Source organism: Phytophthora cinnamomi, assembly GCF_018691715.1.
Source record: "Phytophthora cinnamomi strain GKB4 chromosome Unknown Contig90, whole genome shotgun sequence".
NCBI lineage: Eukaryota > Oomycota > Peronosporomycetes > Peronosporales > Peronosporaceae > Phytophthora > Phytophthora cinnamomi.
In genome coordinates, this window is record NW_027151023.1 from 103,788 (window position 1) to 119,462 (window position 15,675).

A 15,675-nucleotide genomic window follows, 5' to 3' on the forward strand; every position below is an offset into this window, starting at 1 on the left:
GGCTTCGTCTAGTGACTGCGTCCGCGGGTGTCGCTAGCTGCCAGGTTCGAAGTCTTCATCCCGCGCAGCCTCATCCTCACTGCCGTCCTCATCCGATTCGGACGGAGTCTCTCCATCCGTGGCATCTTCATCGTCTTCATCTGGAAGACCAATCACCACCTCCTTCGTAGCATACTTGCGTCTCCCACCGTCGAAGACGTCTTCCATGAACTGCGCGTCGCGGCTCACCAACACGCGACCGCTCTCGATCTCTTCAAACCGATACGCTTTCTCGTGCTCCGAGTACCCCAGGAACCGGCAACGCACCGACCGGGCGTCAAACTTGGACCGCTTCGCCTTCGGGACCAGCACGTACGCGTGGCAACCAAACACCTTGAGGTTCGCCAGCAGTGGCTTCTTTCCCGTCCAAACTTGGTGCGGCGACTTGTCGTGGCTAATGGCGCGTGTCGGACACCGGTTCCGGAGGAACGTGGCTGTCACCACCGCTTCACCCCAGTAACCCTTCGACAACCCGGCATGCTCCAACATGCAGCGCGCACACTCCACCAACGTCCGGTTCATCCGTTCCGCCACGCCGTTCAGCTGTGGCGTGTACGGCGGCGTGAACTTCTGCACGATACCACGGTCGCTGCAGAACTTGGCCATCTCGCGCGAAGTGTACTCGCCACCGTTGTCGCTCCGGAGCGTTTTCACACGCTTGCCGGTCTGCGTTTCAGCCAACGCAACGAACTCAGCGAACTTGGCGGCCACCTCCGACTTGTTCCGCATCAAGTACACCACACAGAAGTGCGACTTGTCGTCGATGAACGTGACGAAGTAGCGCTTGCCACCAAACGTAGACGTCTGCATGGGGCCGCACACATCGCTGTGAACCACTTCCAGCACTTGCTTCGCACGGTTTGGAGACGACTTCATGTAGCTCACTCGCGTTTGTTTGCCGAGTGAGCATCCGTCGCACAGCTCCCACTGCTTCACCGACGTCATGTCGATGCCAGAGCCGTAGCCCTTCTTGACGATGGCGTCTAGACCGCCATGGCCAATGTGACCAAGTCGAAGGTGCCAGAGGTACGACGTGGTGTCCCCTTGCGATCCTTCGAGCTTGCCACATTGGCCTCGTCAGGCATCACCGGTGTCATGCTCAGCTTGAACAGCCCTTTGCCTTCGCGAGCGCCGAGCTTCCACTTGAGACCCTTCGTCTCCGTGAAGCACCCGTCGCTCTCGAACGTCACAGGCCCGACGTCCTTGGTGAATCTGCCGACGGAGAACAGGTTGCGCGACAACTTGGGAATGTGCCACACATTCGTGAGCACACCCTTCTTGACGCCGCGCGGGGTCTGCATCTTCATCACGATGTCGCCTCTCCCGATCGCTTGCACCACACCGTCGTCCGCGAGATGCACGTCCACCGGCGAGATCTTCTTGTAGTTCCTCATGAACTTCTTGGAACTGGTCATGTGCTGCGTCGCACCCGAGTCGACCAGCCACACCTCATTCGACTTGGTGGTGTTGCTCCCACCACCAACCGAGAAGAGGAAGTCGCCAGAGTCGTCCTCACTCTGCGCGACGTTCGCTCGCTGCGGCCTCTGCCGCTCCGCGTTCTCGCGGATTCGCACAGGACACTTGGCGATCCAATGTCCTTGCTCCCCACAGTAGTGGCAGGCGCTGGCCTTGTTGGCGGTCGCCTGCCGTCCCTGCGCTTGCCGTTGTCGCTTGTCATGAACGCTTGGCCTTGACCGTGCGCGGCTCCGTCGACGCCGCCACCTTGCTCCTTGCGCTTCATGTCCTCATGCAGCAGCCGAGCCGTCACGAGTTCCCACGACAGCGAGTCGGCTCTCGACTCCAACGCCGTGATGAGGAACTGGTACGACTCGCTGAGACTCCCAAGAAGCGTGATCACCAAGTCATCCTCGCTGACCGGAGCGCCCACTGCGTCGAGCTGCTCCGCCAGAGTCTTGATCTTGTTGATGTGCTCCAGCACATCATCACCTTCCGCCATCATCGTCGTGAAGAAACGTCGACGAAGGAAGAGCTTGTTGGCCAAACTCTTCTTCTCGAAGTGTCCTTCCAGTTTTGACCATGCATCGTACGCATCCTTCGCCGACCGGACCAGCGGCAGCTGCGAATCTTCCATCGCGAGACAGATGATCGCCAGCGCCTTGCGAGACTTCCTCTTGAACGTCGTTTGGTCCAGCGTAGTGGCGCAGTGCTCCAGCTTGATCTCTCCACTTGTCACTTCCCACAGGTCTCGTTCCTCGAGCACCATCGCCATCTTGAACTTCCACGTGTGGAAGTTGGTTCCGTCGAACTTGTTGATGCGAGAGGTCGTGGTCGAGGCGGCGTCCATGGCGAAAGCGTAGTCGGAGTCTTCAGCAGGGAAAACGGGGCTTGGGCTCATAACCAAAAGTAAAGGTCGTTTGAGCACTTGATGTCAGAATGCAAAGTGATTGATTTAGGTCCTTAGTTCGCGAACTGCGTGCTACCTCTAAGCCTACTGGATATTCCTGCTGGATACACTCTACTGGATTCCTAACTGGATAGAAGGTCCTGAAGAAGGTCGTACTGGGATCTTGCACTGGTTCACTTGGTCGTTGACACCGCCGAGGCTTGGGGCGAGGCGAGGAAGGTCACTTGGGGGGTTGAATCGAAATTCAGAAGTGATTGGATTGTTGGAGCTTACACCCTAGGCTAGTGCTAAAGACACGCGGCCGTGCGTCCTATCAACTAGTGCGTCTAATCAACCATCATTCTACACTGCTCGTCCAATCAACCTACTCGTCTAATCAACGTGTGGTCGTATTGGACCGGTTCGGTTAACCGGTTCGGGTACCTCGGAACTGGTACAGTGTACCAAGGTTCAGTACCCTGCAACACGCCCCCTCAATGCGAACACGCGTGAACGCCGAGCGCAGCCGTCAAGTCCTTGTGGCGTGGTCCGGCAAGTCCCTTGGTCATGATGTCGGCCAGCATGGTGGCAGTCTCGCAGTACTCGACGATCACTTCGCCGCGCTTGACTTCGTCGCGGATGTGATGGTACTTGATGTCGATGTGCTTGGCGCGGCCATGGTTCACGGGGTTCTTGGTCATCTTGATGCACGACTGGTTGTCTTCGAAAATCTTCAACTCGGGCGTGACTCCGCCTGCAGCAACCAGGATCTCGCACAGCAGCTTGTGCACCCACTTGCCTTCTTGAATCGCCAAACTCAGTGCGATGTACTCGGCCTCGCTTGTCGAGAGCGACACACTTGACTGCTTCTTGGAACCCCATGAGATCGGTCCACCGGCGACTTGGAACAGGTAGCCCGACGTAGACTTGCGATCACTAAGATCACCAGCCCAGTCGGCATCCGAGTAACCTTGAAAGTCGATGTCCTTGCCCGGCGAGAAGCGGATTCCGTGCGACTTGGTCCCTTGAAGGTAGCGGAAGATGCGCTTGACCGCAATCCAGTGCTCGACTTGCGGGTTCTCCATGAAGCGTGACACGTAGCCGACAGCGAACGCAATGTCCGGGCGAGTCGATGTCATCAAGTGCATGAGTGCACCGACAGCCTCGCGAAATGGCGCGTCCAACTTGGTCATGGCGTCGCTTGAAACTAGCTTCATGCTGATGTCGACCGGGCTTGCAGCGGGTTTGCAGTCTTGCATGCCGAAGCGCTCCAGGATGTCGTTGATGTAGCGAGCTTGGCTCAGCGTAACACTGCCATCCGCGTTGTCGACCACCTCGATCCCGAGGATGAAGGAACACTTGCCACTGTCGGTCATCTCGAACCGCGACTTGAGTTGGCGCTTGACTTCCGCGATCATTTCCGCCGAGCTTCCGGTCACCAAGACGTCGTCCACGTAGACCAGCAGCAGAACGCATTCGCCGTCGACGACCTTGATGTAGAGGCATGGGTCGTAGCTTGACACGCGAAAACCGATGGAGCGCACATACTCGTCGAAGGTCTCGTTCCAAACTCGCGAAGCTTGCTTGAGCCCGTAAATCGCCTTGAGCAGTTCCACGCAGTCGAAACCGTCGTCCAGTTCCACGCCTTCAGGCACGCTGCAGAACACCTTCTCCTTCATCAAGCCGTACAGGAACGCAGTCACCACGTCGAGCTGGTCCATCGGCCATCCGAAGTACTTGGCAACCGCAATGATCATTCGCAGCGTGACGTACTTGACCACGGGCGAAAACGTCTCGGTGTAGTCGATGCCATACTTCTGCACGAAGCCTTTCGCGACGAGCCGAGCCTTGAACTTCTCGATCGATCCGTCCGCGTTGCGCTTGATCTTGAACACCCACTTGGTACCGACTGCGCGCTGGTTGTTGGGCAGTTTGGCGGCGCGGAAAACACCTCGCAGCCGCATTGACTTGAGTTCGGCGCGAATTGCCTTGCGCCACTGGACTTGGTCTGGTCCGTTCACAGCTTCTTGAAACGTCTTCGGCTCCGCGCTGTCACTTGCTTCCACAGCATTCGCACTTGCACGCCAGAACATGGGTGGGGTCGAGCCGTCTTCATCGTCTTCTTCCGATTTTTCTTCTTGTGCCGTCGTAGATTCACGTTGGTCTTCGTCAACCGAGCGTCCAGGCGCACTTGCTTCTTCGAGTCCAGCACTGCGACGAGGACGCCGAACATTGTCGCGATCTTGGTTGTCCGGACGCGATTTGCGCTTCCCCGCCTGCGTGAACACCCTTGTGCCGGAGTCCTCGGAGACTTGCATGTCGTCGAAAACGTCGGTAAGTCGGTTGACTTCTTCACCATCGGCAGCCTTGGAGTCATCGAAGCTTGACTCATCGAATGTGACATCGCGAGAGATGACCACCTGCCCCGCCTCGATGTCATAAACTCGATACGCCTTGGAACGCTCCTCGTAACCCATGAAAATTCCTTCACGAGCTTTCGGGTCCCACTTGAGTCGCTTCTCCTTCGGCGTCAAAACGTAGGCTTTGCACCCGAAGATCCGCATGTGCTTGACGTTGGGCTTGGACTTGTAGACGATCTCGAACGGGTTTTGTCGGGCGACTTGGGCGACGGCAGACGATTCTTGATGTAAATCGCCGTCATCGCTGCTTCCGCCCAGAACGTCTTGTCCAACCCAGCGTAGTGAAGCATGCTGCGGCCGATGGTCACGATGGTTCGGTTGGCGCGTTCAGCCGTCGCGTTCGTTTGGTGCGCATACCGAACCGTGGGCTGCACTTCGATGCCGTGGTCTTCGTAGTACGCCAAGAGCGAATTGGTCGCGAACTCCTTGGCTCCGTCATGGCGCACGAACTTCACCCTGGCATCGAATTGCTTCTCCACCTTGGTGATGAATCGGCGCAAGCAGCCTTCACTCTCCGACCTGGCTCGCAGACAGAATCCCGACATGCAGCCGCTGGCTTCGTCCGTGATGAGCAGCAAGTAGCGGCTGCCACCCAGCGACTCTTCTTCCATGGGCCCGCAGATGTCGAAGTGGAGGAACTCGAACGGCTTGTACTTGCGCTTGTTCGGGTTGCTTGGGAAGGGCTTTGCACCATTTTCCTTGTTGGCACCCACGACATTGGCTTGACTTCTTGGACGATGTCGGCATTTTCGCACCCGTCACCATGCCACTTGAGACCATCTTCCGAAGAACGTCATTCGGCGCGTGACCCAAACGCGCATGAAGATCCACCGCGTTGACCGACGCCTTGGACACCGAATTCGCAGCGCAGCTTGGGACTCGGAGCCAGTAGAGGCCGTCGATCAGGTCCGCGGAAGCCACGATTTTCTTCGACTTCTTCTGTGCGATGTGCATTTCAGCACCATCAAACACCACCTTGAACAGTCCGCTTCGGTTGATCTGCGGCACCGAAAGCAGGTTCTTGTTCATGCTTGGGACGTAGAGTGCATCTTGAATGCGGATGTCGCGCTCCTTGCCGTTGGGCAAAGTGACCCGCTGCATGACCGTCCCGACTCCCATGATCTTGGCCGTGTTGCCGTTGGCGACCGTGAGTTCACCTTCGTCGCACACCTTGATGTCGACAAACTTGGCCTTGTCGTTGCAGATGTGGTGCGTGGCACCACTGTCGATCGCCCATGAGCCTTGAAACTTGTTGGTCCTGGAGACTCCACACTCCATAGAGACCGCGAACGCGACGCAGTCGTCATCGCTGTCGTCACGCCACTGGACGTTGTTCGCACCGCGACCAGACCGGCCACGTCGTGCACCTCGATTCTCTTCCTTCTGCTTGGTCCAGCACTTTTCCATGACGTGCCCCGATTTTCCGCAGTACGTGCAGTGGCGACTTTCACGCTCGGCATTGAAGGCCCTCGCAGCGTCTTCAATCTTCACCTGAGCCGTCTTCTCGCCCTGCCGCTTGATGTGCTCATTCGTGAGCACCTTGATCACATCTTGAGTGCGCAGCTCTGCGTTGCTCATCTCCAAGTTGAGAACGACGTTCTCGAAACTCTTGGGCAGACTCCTGAGCAAGCAGATCGCCACGTCTTCATCCTCCATCTTGGCGCCGATGTTGCTGAGCTTGGCGCTGATGTTGAGGACTTCATTGCAATGATGAAGCACATTGCCGCCTTCTGCCATCTCCATGCTGAAGAGCTGGCGCTTCAGGTAGATGCGTCCAGCCTTCTGCGACCCCCCGTAGAGCGAACGCAGTCGCGTCCAGGCCACCCACGCTTCCTCGCAGTCGTCGACCACATGATGGTAGTCAGCATCCATGTGGAGCAACATCAGGCCGAACGCGATGTTGCTCGACTTGACGTAGTCGTCCTTGGCCCTCGTGTCCGCGAAGCTTGGTTTCGTCTCGCGGTTCACGACGCTCCACACCGACTTGGTCAGGAACACGCCACGCATGTAGCGGTTCCACGTGGCGTAGTTGTCGCCGTTGAACTTGTCGATGGAGATCTTGGTGTCTTGGACAGAGGACATGGTGCTTGGGCTCATAACCTGAAGAAGGTCGTACTGGGATCTTGCACTGGTTCACTTGGTCGTTGACACCGCCGAGGCTTGGGGCGAGGCGAGGAAGGTCACTTGGGGGGTTGAATCAAAATTCAGAAGTGATTGGATTGTTGGAGCTTACACCCTAGGCTAGTGCTAAAGACACGCAGCCGTGCGTCCTATCAACTAGTGCGTCTAATCAACCATCATTCTACACTGCTCGTCCAATCAACCTACTCGTCTAATCAACGTGTGGTCGTATTGGACCGGTTCGGTTAACCGGTTCGGGTACCTCGGAACTGGTACAGTGTACCAAGGTTCAGTACCCTGCAACAGATCCGCATGTGCTTGACGTTGGGCTTGGACTTGTAGACGATCTCGAACGGAGTTTTGTCGGGCGACTTGGGTGACGGCAGACGATTCTTGATGTAAATCGCCGTCATCGCTGCTTCCGCCCAGAACGTCTTGTCCAACCCGGCGTAGTGAAGCATGCTGCGGCCGATGGTCACGATGGTTCGGTTGGCGCGTTCAGCCGTCGCGTTCGTTTGGTGCGCATACCGAACCGTGGGCTGCACTTCGATGCCGTGGTCTTCGTAGTACGCCAAGAGCGAATTGGTCGCGAACTCCTTGGCTCCGTCATGACGCACGAACTTCACCCTGGCATCGAATTGCTTCTCCACCTTGGTGATGAATCGGCGCAAGCAGCCTTCACTCTCCGACCTGGCTCGCAGACAGAATCCCGACATGCAGCCGCTGGCTTCGTCCGTGATGAGCAGCAAGTAGCGGCTGCCACCCAGCGACTCTTCTTCCATGGGCCCGCAGATGTCGAAGTGGAGGAACTCGAACGGCTTGTACTTGCGCTTGTTCGGGTTGCTCGGGAAGGGCTTTTGCACCATTTTCCCTTGTTGGCACCCACGACACTGGCTTGACTTCTTGGACGATGTCGGCATTTTCGCACCCGTCACCATGCCACTTGAGACCATCTTCCGAAGAACGTCATTCGGCGCGTGACCCAGACGCGCATGAAGGTCCACCGCGTTGACCGACGCCTTGGACACCGAATTCGCAGCGCAGCTTGGGACTCGGAGCCAGTAGAGGCCGTCGATCAGGTCCGCGGAAGCCACGATTTTCTTCGACTTCTTCTGTGCGATGTGCATTTCAGCACCATCAAACACCACCTTGAACAGTCCGCTTCGGTTGATCTGCGGCACCGAGAGCAGGTTTGTTGCAGGGTACTGAACCTTGGTACACTGTACCAGTTCCGAGGTACCCGAACCGGTCCAATACGACCACACGTTGATTAGACGAGTAGGTTGATTGGACGAGCAGTGTAGAATGATGGTTGATTAGACGCACTAGTTGATAGGACGCACGGCTGCGTGTCTTTAGCACTAGCCTAGGGTGTAAGCTCCAACAATCCAATCACTTCTGAATTTCGATTCAACCCCCCAAGTGACCTTCCTCGCCTCGCCCCAAGCCTCGGCGGTGTCAACGACCAAGTGAACCAGTGCAAGATCCCAGTACGACCTTCTTCAGGTTATGAGCCCAAGCACCATGTCCTCTGTCCAAGACACCAAGATCTCCATCGACAAGTTCAACGGCGACAACTACGCCACGTGGAACCGCTACATGCGTGGCGTGTTCCTGACCAAGTCGGTGTGGAGCGTCGTGAACCGCGAGACGAAACCAAGCTTCGCGGACACGAGGGCCAAGGACGACTACGTCAAGTCGAGCAACATCGCGTTCGGCCTGATGTTGCTCCACATGGATGCTGACTACCATCATGTGGTCGACGACTGCGAGGAAGCGTGGGTGGCCTGGACGCGACTGCGTTCGCTCTACGGGGGTCGCAGAAGGCTGGACGCATCTACCTGAAGCGCCAGCTCTTCAGCATGGAGATGGCAGAAGGCGGCAATGTGCTTCATCATTGCAATGAAGTCCTCAACATCAGCGCCAAGCTCAGCAACATCGGCGCCAAGATGGAGGATGAAGACGTGGCGATCTGCTTGCTCAGGAGTCTGCCCAAGAGTTTCGAGAACGTCGTTCTCAACTTGGAGATGAGCAACGCAGAGCTGCGCACTCAAGATGTGATCAAGGTGCTCACGAATGAGCACATCAAGCGGCAGGGCGAGAAGACGGCTCAGGTGAAGATTGAAGACGCTGCGAGGGCCTTCAATGCCGAGCGTGAAAGTCGCCACTGCACGTACTGCGGAAAATCGGGGCACGTCGTGGAAAAGTGCTGGACCAAGCAGAAGGAGAGAATCGAGGTGCACGACGTGGCCGGTCTGGTCGCGGTGCGAACAACGTCCAGTGGCGTGACGACAGCGATGACGACTGCGTCGCGTTCGCGGTCTCTATGGAGTGTGGAGTCTCCAGGACCAACAAGTTTCAAGGCTCATGGGCGATCGACAGTGGTGCCACGCACCACATCTGCAACGACAAGGCCAAGTTTGTCGACATCAAGGTGTGCGACGAAGGTGAACTCACGGTCGCCAACGGCAACACGGCCAAGATCATGGGAGTCGGGACGGTCATGCAGCGGGTCACTTTGCCCAACGGCAAGGAGCGCGACATCCGCATTCAAGATGCACTTTACGTCCCAAGCATGAACAAGAACCTGCTTTCGGTGCCGCAGATCAACCGAAGCGGACTGTTCAAGGTGGTGTTTGATGGTGCTGAAATGCACATCGCACAGAAGAAGTCGAAGAAAATCGTGGCTTCCGCGGACCTGATCGACGGTCTCTACTGGCTCCGAGTCCCAAGCTGCGCTGCGAATTCGGTGTCCAAGGCGTCGGTCAACGCGGTGGATCTTCATGCGCGTTTGGGTCACGCGCCGAATGACGTTCTTCGGAAGATGGTCTCAAGTGGCATGGTGACGGGTGCGAAAATGCCGACATCGTCAAGAAGTCAAGCCAATGTCGTGGGTGCCAACAAGGAAAATGGTGCAAAGCCCTTCCCAAGCAACCCGAACAAGCGCAAGTACAAGCCGTTCGAGTTCCTCCACTTCGACATCTGCGGGCCCATGGAAGAAGAGTCGCTGGGTGGCAGCCGCTACTTGCTGCTGATCACGGACGAAGCCAGCGGCTGCATGTCGGGATTCTGTCTGCGAGCCAGGTCGGAGAGTGAAGGCTGCTTGCGCCGATTCATCACCAAGGTGGAGAAGCAATTCGATGCCAGGGTGAAGTTCGTGCGCCATGACGGAGCCAAGGAGTTCGCGACCAATTCGCTCTTGGCGTACTACGAAGACCACGGCATCGAAGTGCAGCCCACGGTTCGGTATGCGCACCAAACGAACGCGACGGCTGAACGAGCCAACCGAACCATCGTGACCATCGGCCGCAGCATGCTTCACTACGCTGGGTTGGACAAGACGTTCTGGGCGGAAGCAGCGATGACGGCAATTTACATCAAGAATCGTCTGCCGTCACCCAAGTCGCCCGACAAAACGCCGTTCGAGATCGTCTACAAGTCCAAGCCCAACGTCAAGCACATGCGGATCTTCGGGTGCAAGGCCTACGTTTTGACGCCGAAGGAGAAGCGACTCAAGTGGGACCCGAAAGCTCGTGAAGGAATTTTCATGGGTTACGAGGAGCGTTCCAAGGCGTATCGAGTTTATGACATCGAGGCGGGGCAGGTGGTCATCTCTCGCGATGTCACATTCGATGAGTCAAGCTTCGACGACTCCACGGCTGCCGATGGTGAAGAAGTCAACCGACTTACCGACGTTTTCGACGACATGCAAGTCTCCGAGGACTCCGGCACAAGGGTGTTCACGCAGGCGGGGAAGCGCAAATCGCGTCCGGACAACCAAGATCGCGACAATGTTCGGCGTCCTCGTCGCAGTGCTGGACTCGAAGAAGCAAGTGCGCCTGGACCCTCGGTTGACGAAGACCAACGTGAATCTACGGCGGCGCAAGAAGAAAAATCGGAAGAAGACGATGAAGACGGCTCGACCCCACCCATGTTCTGGCGTGCAAGTGCGAATGCTGTGGAAGCAAGCGACAGCGCGGAGCCGAAGACGTTTCAAGAAGCTGTGAACGGACCAGACCAAGTCCAGTGGCGCAAGGCAATTCGTGCCGAACTCAAGTCAATGCGGCTGCGAGGTGTTTTCCGCGCCGCCAAACTGCCCAACAACCAGCGCGCAGTCGGTACCAAGTGGGTGTTCAAGATCAAGCGCAACGCGGACGGATCGATCGAGAAGTTCAAGGCTCGGCTCGTCGCGAAAGGCTTCGTGCAGAAGTATGGCATCGACTACACCGAGACGTTTTCGCCCGTGGTCAAGTACGTCACGCTGCGAATGATCATTGCGGTTGCCAAGTACTTCGGATGGCCGATGGACCAGCTCGACGTGGTGACTGCGTTCCTGTACGGCTTGATGAAGGAGAAGGTGTTCTGCAGCGTGCCTGAAGGCGTGGAACTGGACGACGGTTTCGACTGCGTGGAACTGCTCAAGGCGATTTACGGGCTCAAGCAAGCTTCGCGAGTTTGGAACGAGACCTTCGACGAGTATGTGCGCTCCATCGGTTTTCGCGTGTCAAGCTACGACCCATGCCTCTACATCAAGGTCGTCGACGGCGAATGCGTTCTGCTGCTGGTCTACGTGGACGACGTCTTGGTGACCGGAAGCTCGGCGGAAATGATCGCGGAAGTCAAGCGCCAACTCAAGTCGCGGTTCGAGATGACCGACAGTGGCAAGTGTTCCTTCATCCTCGGGATCGAGGTGGTCGACAACGCGGATGGCAGTGTTACTCTGAGCCAAGCTCGCTACATCAACGACATCCTGGAGCGCTTCGGCATGCAAGACTGCAAACCCGCTGCAAGTCCGGTCGACATCAGCATGAAGCTAGTCTCAAGCGACGCCATGACCAAGTTGGACGCGCCATTTCGCGAGGCTGTCGGTGCACTCATGCACTTGATGACATCGACTCGCCCGGACATTGCGTTCGCTGTCGGCTACGTGTCACGCTTCATGGAGAACCCGCAAGTCGAGCACTGGATTGCGGTCAAGCGCATCTTCCGCTACCTTCAAGGGACCAAGTCGCACGGAATCCGCTTCTCGCCGGGCAAGGGCATCGACTTTCAAGGTTACTCGGATGCCGACTGGGCTGGTGATCTTAGTGATCGCAAGTCTACGTCGGGCTACCTGTTCCAAGTCGCCGGTGGACCGATCTCGTGGGGTTCCAAGAAGCAGTCAAGTGTGTCGCTCTCGACAAGCGAGGCCGAGTACATCGCACTGAGTTTGGCGATTCAAGAAGGCAAGTGGGTGCACAAGCTGCTGTGCGAGATCCTGGTTGCTGCAAGAGGAGTCACGCCCGAGTTGAAGATTTTCGAAGACAACCAGTCGTGCATCAAGATGACCAAGAACCCCGTGAACCATGGCCGCGCCAAGCACATCGACATCAAGTACCATCACATCCGCGACGAAGTCAAGCGCGGCGAAGTGATCGTCGAGTACTGCGAGACTGCCACCATGCTGGCCGACATCATGACCAAGGGACTTGCCGGACCACGCCACAAGGACTTGACGGCTGCGCTCGGCGTTCACGCGTGTTCGCATTGAGGGGGCGTGTTGCAGGGTACTGAACCTTGGTACACTGTACCAGTTCCGAGGTACCCGAACCGGTTAACCGAACCGGTCCAATACGACCACACGTTGATTAGACGAGTAGGTTGATTGGACGAACAGTGTAGAATGATGGTTGATTAGACGCACTAGTTGATAGGACGCACGGCCGCGTGTCTTTAGCACTAGCCTAGGGTGTAAGCTCCAACAATCCAATCACTTCTGAATTTCGATTCAACCCCCCAAGTGACCTTCCTCGCCTCGCCCCAAGCCTCGGCGGTGTCTACGACCAAGTCTCCAAGTGCAAGATCCCAGTACGACCTTCTTCAGGTTATGAGCCCAAGCACCATGTCCTCTGTCCAAGACACCAAGATCTCCATCGACAAGTTCAACGGCGACAACTACGCCACGTGGAACCGCTACATGCGTGGCGTGTTCCTGACCAAGTCGGTGTGGAGCGTCGTGAACCGCGAGACGAAACCAAGCTTCGCGGACACGAGGGCCAAGGACGACTACGTCAAGTCGAGCAACATCGCGTTCGGCCTGATGTTGCTCCACATGGATGCTGACTACCATCATGTGGTCGACGACTGCGAGGAAGCGTGGGTGGCCTGGACGCGACTGCGTTCGCTCTACGGGGGGTCGCAGAAGGCTGGACGCATCTACCTGAAGCGCCAGCTCTTCAGCATGGAGATGGCAGAAGGCGGCAATGTGCTTCATCATTGCAATGAAGTCCTCAACATCAGCGCCAAGCTCAGCAACATCGGCGCCAAGATGGAGGATGAAGACGTGGCGATCTGCTTGCTCAGGAGTCTGCCCAAGAGTTTCGAGAACGTCGTTCTCAACTTGGAGATGAGCAACGCAGAGCTGCGCACTCAAGATGTGATCAAGGTGCTCACGAATGAGCACATCAAGCGGCAGGGCGAGAAGACGGCTCAGGTGAAGATTGAAGACGCTGCGAGGGCCTTCAATGCCGAGCGTGAAAGTCGCCACTGCACGTACTGCGGAAAATCGGGGCACGTCGTGGAAAAGTGCTGGACCAAGCAGAAGGAGGAGAATCGAGGTGCACGACGTGGCCGGTCTGGTCGCGGTGCGAACAACGTCCAGTGGCGTGACGACAGCGATGACGACTGCGTCGCGTTCGCGGTCTCTATGGAGTGTGGAGTCTCCAGGACCAACAAGTTTCAAGGCTCATGGGCGATCGACAGTGGTGCCACGCACCACATCTGCAACGACAAGGCCAAGTTTGTCGACATCAAGGTGTGCGACGAAGGTGAACTCACGGTCGCCAACGGCAACACGGCCAAGATCATGGGAGTCGGGACGGTCATGCAGCGGGTCACTTTGCCCAACGGCAAGGAGCGCGACATCCGCATTCAAGATGCACTTTACGTCCCAAGCATGAACAAGAACCTGCTTTCGGTGCCGCAGATCAACCGAAGCGGACTGTTCAAGGTGGTGTTTGATGGTGCTGAAATGCACATCGCACAGAAGAAGTCGAAGAAAATCGTGGCTTCCGCGGACCTGATCGACGGCCTCTACTGGCTCCGAGTCCCAAGCTGCGCTGCGAATTCGGTGTCCAAGGCGTCGGTCAACGCGGTGGATCTTCATGCGCGTTTGGGTCACGCGCCGAATGACGTTCTTCGGAAGATGGTCTCAAGTGGCATGGTGACGGGTGCGAAAATGCCGACATCGTCGAAGAAGTCAAGCCAATGTCGTGGGTGCCAACAAGGGAAAATGGTGCAAAAGCCCTTCCCAAGCAACCCGAACAAGCGCAAGTACAAGCCGTTCGAGTTCCTCCACTTCGACATCTGCGGGCCCATGGAGAAGAGTCGCTGGGTGGCAGCCGCTACCTGCTGCTCATCACGGACGAAGCCAGCGGCTGCATGTCGGGATTCTGTCTGCGAGCCAGGTCGGAGAGTGAAGGCTGCTTGCGCCGATTCATCACCAAGGTGGAGAAGCAATTCGATGCCAGGGTGAAGTTCGTGCGCCATGACGGAGCCAAGGAGTTCGCGACCAATTCGCTCTTGGCGTACTACGAAGACCACGGCATCGAAGTGCAGCCCACGGTTCGGTATGCGCACCAAACCAACGCGACGGCTGAACGCGCCAACCGAACCATCGTGACCATCGGCCGCAGCATGCTTCACTACGCTGGGTTGGACAAGACGTTCTGGGCGGAAGCAGCGATGACGGCGATTTACATCAAGAATCGTCTGCCGTCACCCAAGTCGCCCGACAAAACTCCGTTCGAGATCGTCTACAAGTCCAAGCCCAACGTCAAGCACATGCGGATCTTCGGGTGCAAGGCCTACGTTTTGACGCCGAAGGAGAAGCGACTCAAGTGGGACCCGAAAGCTCGTGAAGGAATTTTCATGGGTTACGAGGAGCGTTCCAAGGCGTATCGAGTTTATGACATCGAGGCGGGGCAGGTGGTCATCTCTGTTGCAGGGTACTGAACCTTGGTACTGTTGCAGGGTACTGAACCTTGGTACACTGTACCAGTTCCGAGGTACCCGAACCGGTTAACCGAACCGGTCCAATACGACCACACGTTGATTAGACGAGTAGGTTGATTGGACGAGCAGTGTAGAATGATGGTTGATTAGACGCACTAGTTGATAGGACGCACGGCCGCGTGTCTTTAGCACTAGCCTAGGTGTAAGCTCCAACAATCCAATCACTTCGAATTTCGATTCAACCCCTGCGACCTTCCTCGCCTCGCCCCAAGCCTCGGCGGTGTCTACGACCAAGTCTCCAAGTGCAAGATCCCAGTACGACCTTCTTCAGGTTATGAGCCCAAGCACCATGTCCTCTGTCCAAGACACCAAGATCTGTTGTCAAGGGATCGCCTCGACCAGCTGCGGTGTACCAGTAAGGTACCGGTGTGACCTTCACTCAGTGGTGCCGCCATCATTCGTGTGATGATGGGACGAGGATTACGGGACGCTGATGATGGGACGAGGATTACAGGACGCTGATGATGGGACGCGTGGGTACAAGATTGTGGGTACAGGATGGGCATCTACGTGGCACTCGCTGATTGGCTGAAGGACCTTCTATCCAGTTAGGAATCCAGTAGAGTGTATCCAGCAGGAATATCCAGTAGGCTTAGAGGTAGCACGCAGTTCGCGAACTAAGGACCTAAATCAATCACTTTGCATTCTGACATCAAGTGCTCAAACGACCTTTACTTTTGGTTATGAGCCCAAGCCCCG

At 56.8% G+C, this 15,675-nt stretch overlaps 6 protein-coding genes across 6 annotated transcripts; 2 read left to right on the forward strand and 4 right to left on the reverse strand.

Annotated features, from left to right (window-relative positions):
• Positions 1 to 33: 33 nt before the first annotated feature.
• On the reverse strand, positions 34 to 984 carry IUM83_18311 (retrovirus-related pol polyprotein from transposon tnt 1-94; the record flags this gene model as incomplete). Its single annotated transcript, XM_067943302.1, has 1 exon — positions 34 to 984. The coding sequence occupies one exon, from the start codon at positions 982 to 984 to the stop codon at positions 34 to 36; it is 951 nt and encodes a 316-aa protein (XP_067784511.1).
• Positions 985 to 1,022: 38 nt separating this feature from the next.
• Positions 1,023 to 2,344, reverse strand: IUM83_18312 (gag-pol polyprotein; the record flags this gene model as incomplete). The annotated part of the gene is made up of 2 exons (XM_067943303.1): positions 1,023 to 1,696; positions 1,762 to 2,344. 2 exons carry the CDS (start codon positions 2,342 to 2,344, stop codon positions 1,023 to 1,025), a joined length of 1,257 nt encoding a protein of 418 aa, XP_067784468.1.
• A 533-nt stretch (positions 2,345 to 2,877) lies between these two features.
• On the reverse strand, positions 2,878 to 6,885 carry IUM83_18313 (Integrase catalytic core protein; the record flags this gene model as incomplete). The annotated part of the gene is made up of 3 exons (XM_067943304.1): positions 2,878 to 5,047; positions 5,161 to 5,486; positions 5,566 to 6,885. 3 exons carry the CDS (start codon positions 6,883 to 6,885, stop codon positions 2,878 to 2,880), a joined length of 3,816 nt encoding a protein of 1,271 aa, XP_067784467.1.
• A 284-nt stretch (positions 6,886 to 7,169) lies between these two features.
• On the reverse strand, positions 7,170 to 8,114 carry IUM83_18314 (putative integrase; the record flags this gene model as incomplete). The annotated part of the gene is made up of 1 exon (XM_067943305.1): positions 7,170 to 8,114. One exon carries the CDS (start codon positions 8,112 to 8,114, stop codon positions 7,170 to 7,172), a length of 945 nt encoding a protein of 314 aa, XP_067784473.1.
• A 334-nt stretch (positions 8,115 to 8,448) lies between these two features.
• IUM83_18315 (Integrase catalytic core protein) lies at positions 8,449 to 12,454 on the forward strand (the record flags this gene model as incomplete). The annotated part of the gene is made up of 4 exons (XM_067943306.1): positions 8,449 to 8,740; positions 8,833 to 9,232; positions 9,307 to 11,175; positions 11,293 to 12,454. 4 exons carry the CDS (start codon positions 8,449 to 8,451, stop codon positions 12,452 to 12,454), a joined length of 3,723 nt encoding a protein of 1,240 aa, XP_067784472.1.
• Positions 12,455 to 12,805: 351 nt separating this feature from the next.
• Positions 12,806 to 14,916, forward strand: IUM83_18316 (Copia protein; the record flags this gene model as incomplete). Its single annotated transcript, XM_067943307.1, has 2 exons — positions 12,806 to 14,132; positions 14,207 to 14,916. 2 exons carry the CDS (start codon positions 12,806 to 12,808, stop codon positions 14,914 to 14,916), a joined length of 2,037 nt encoding a protein of 678 aa, XP_067784471.1.
• Between the last annotated feature and the right edge of the window lie 759 nt (positions 14,917 to 15,675).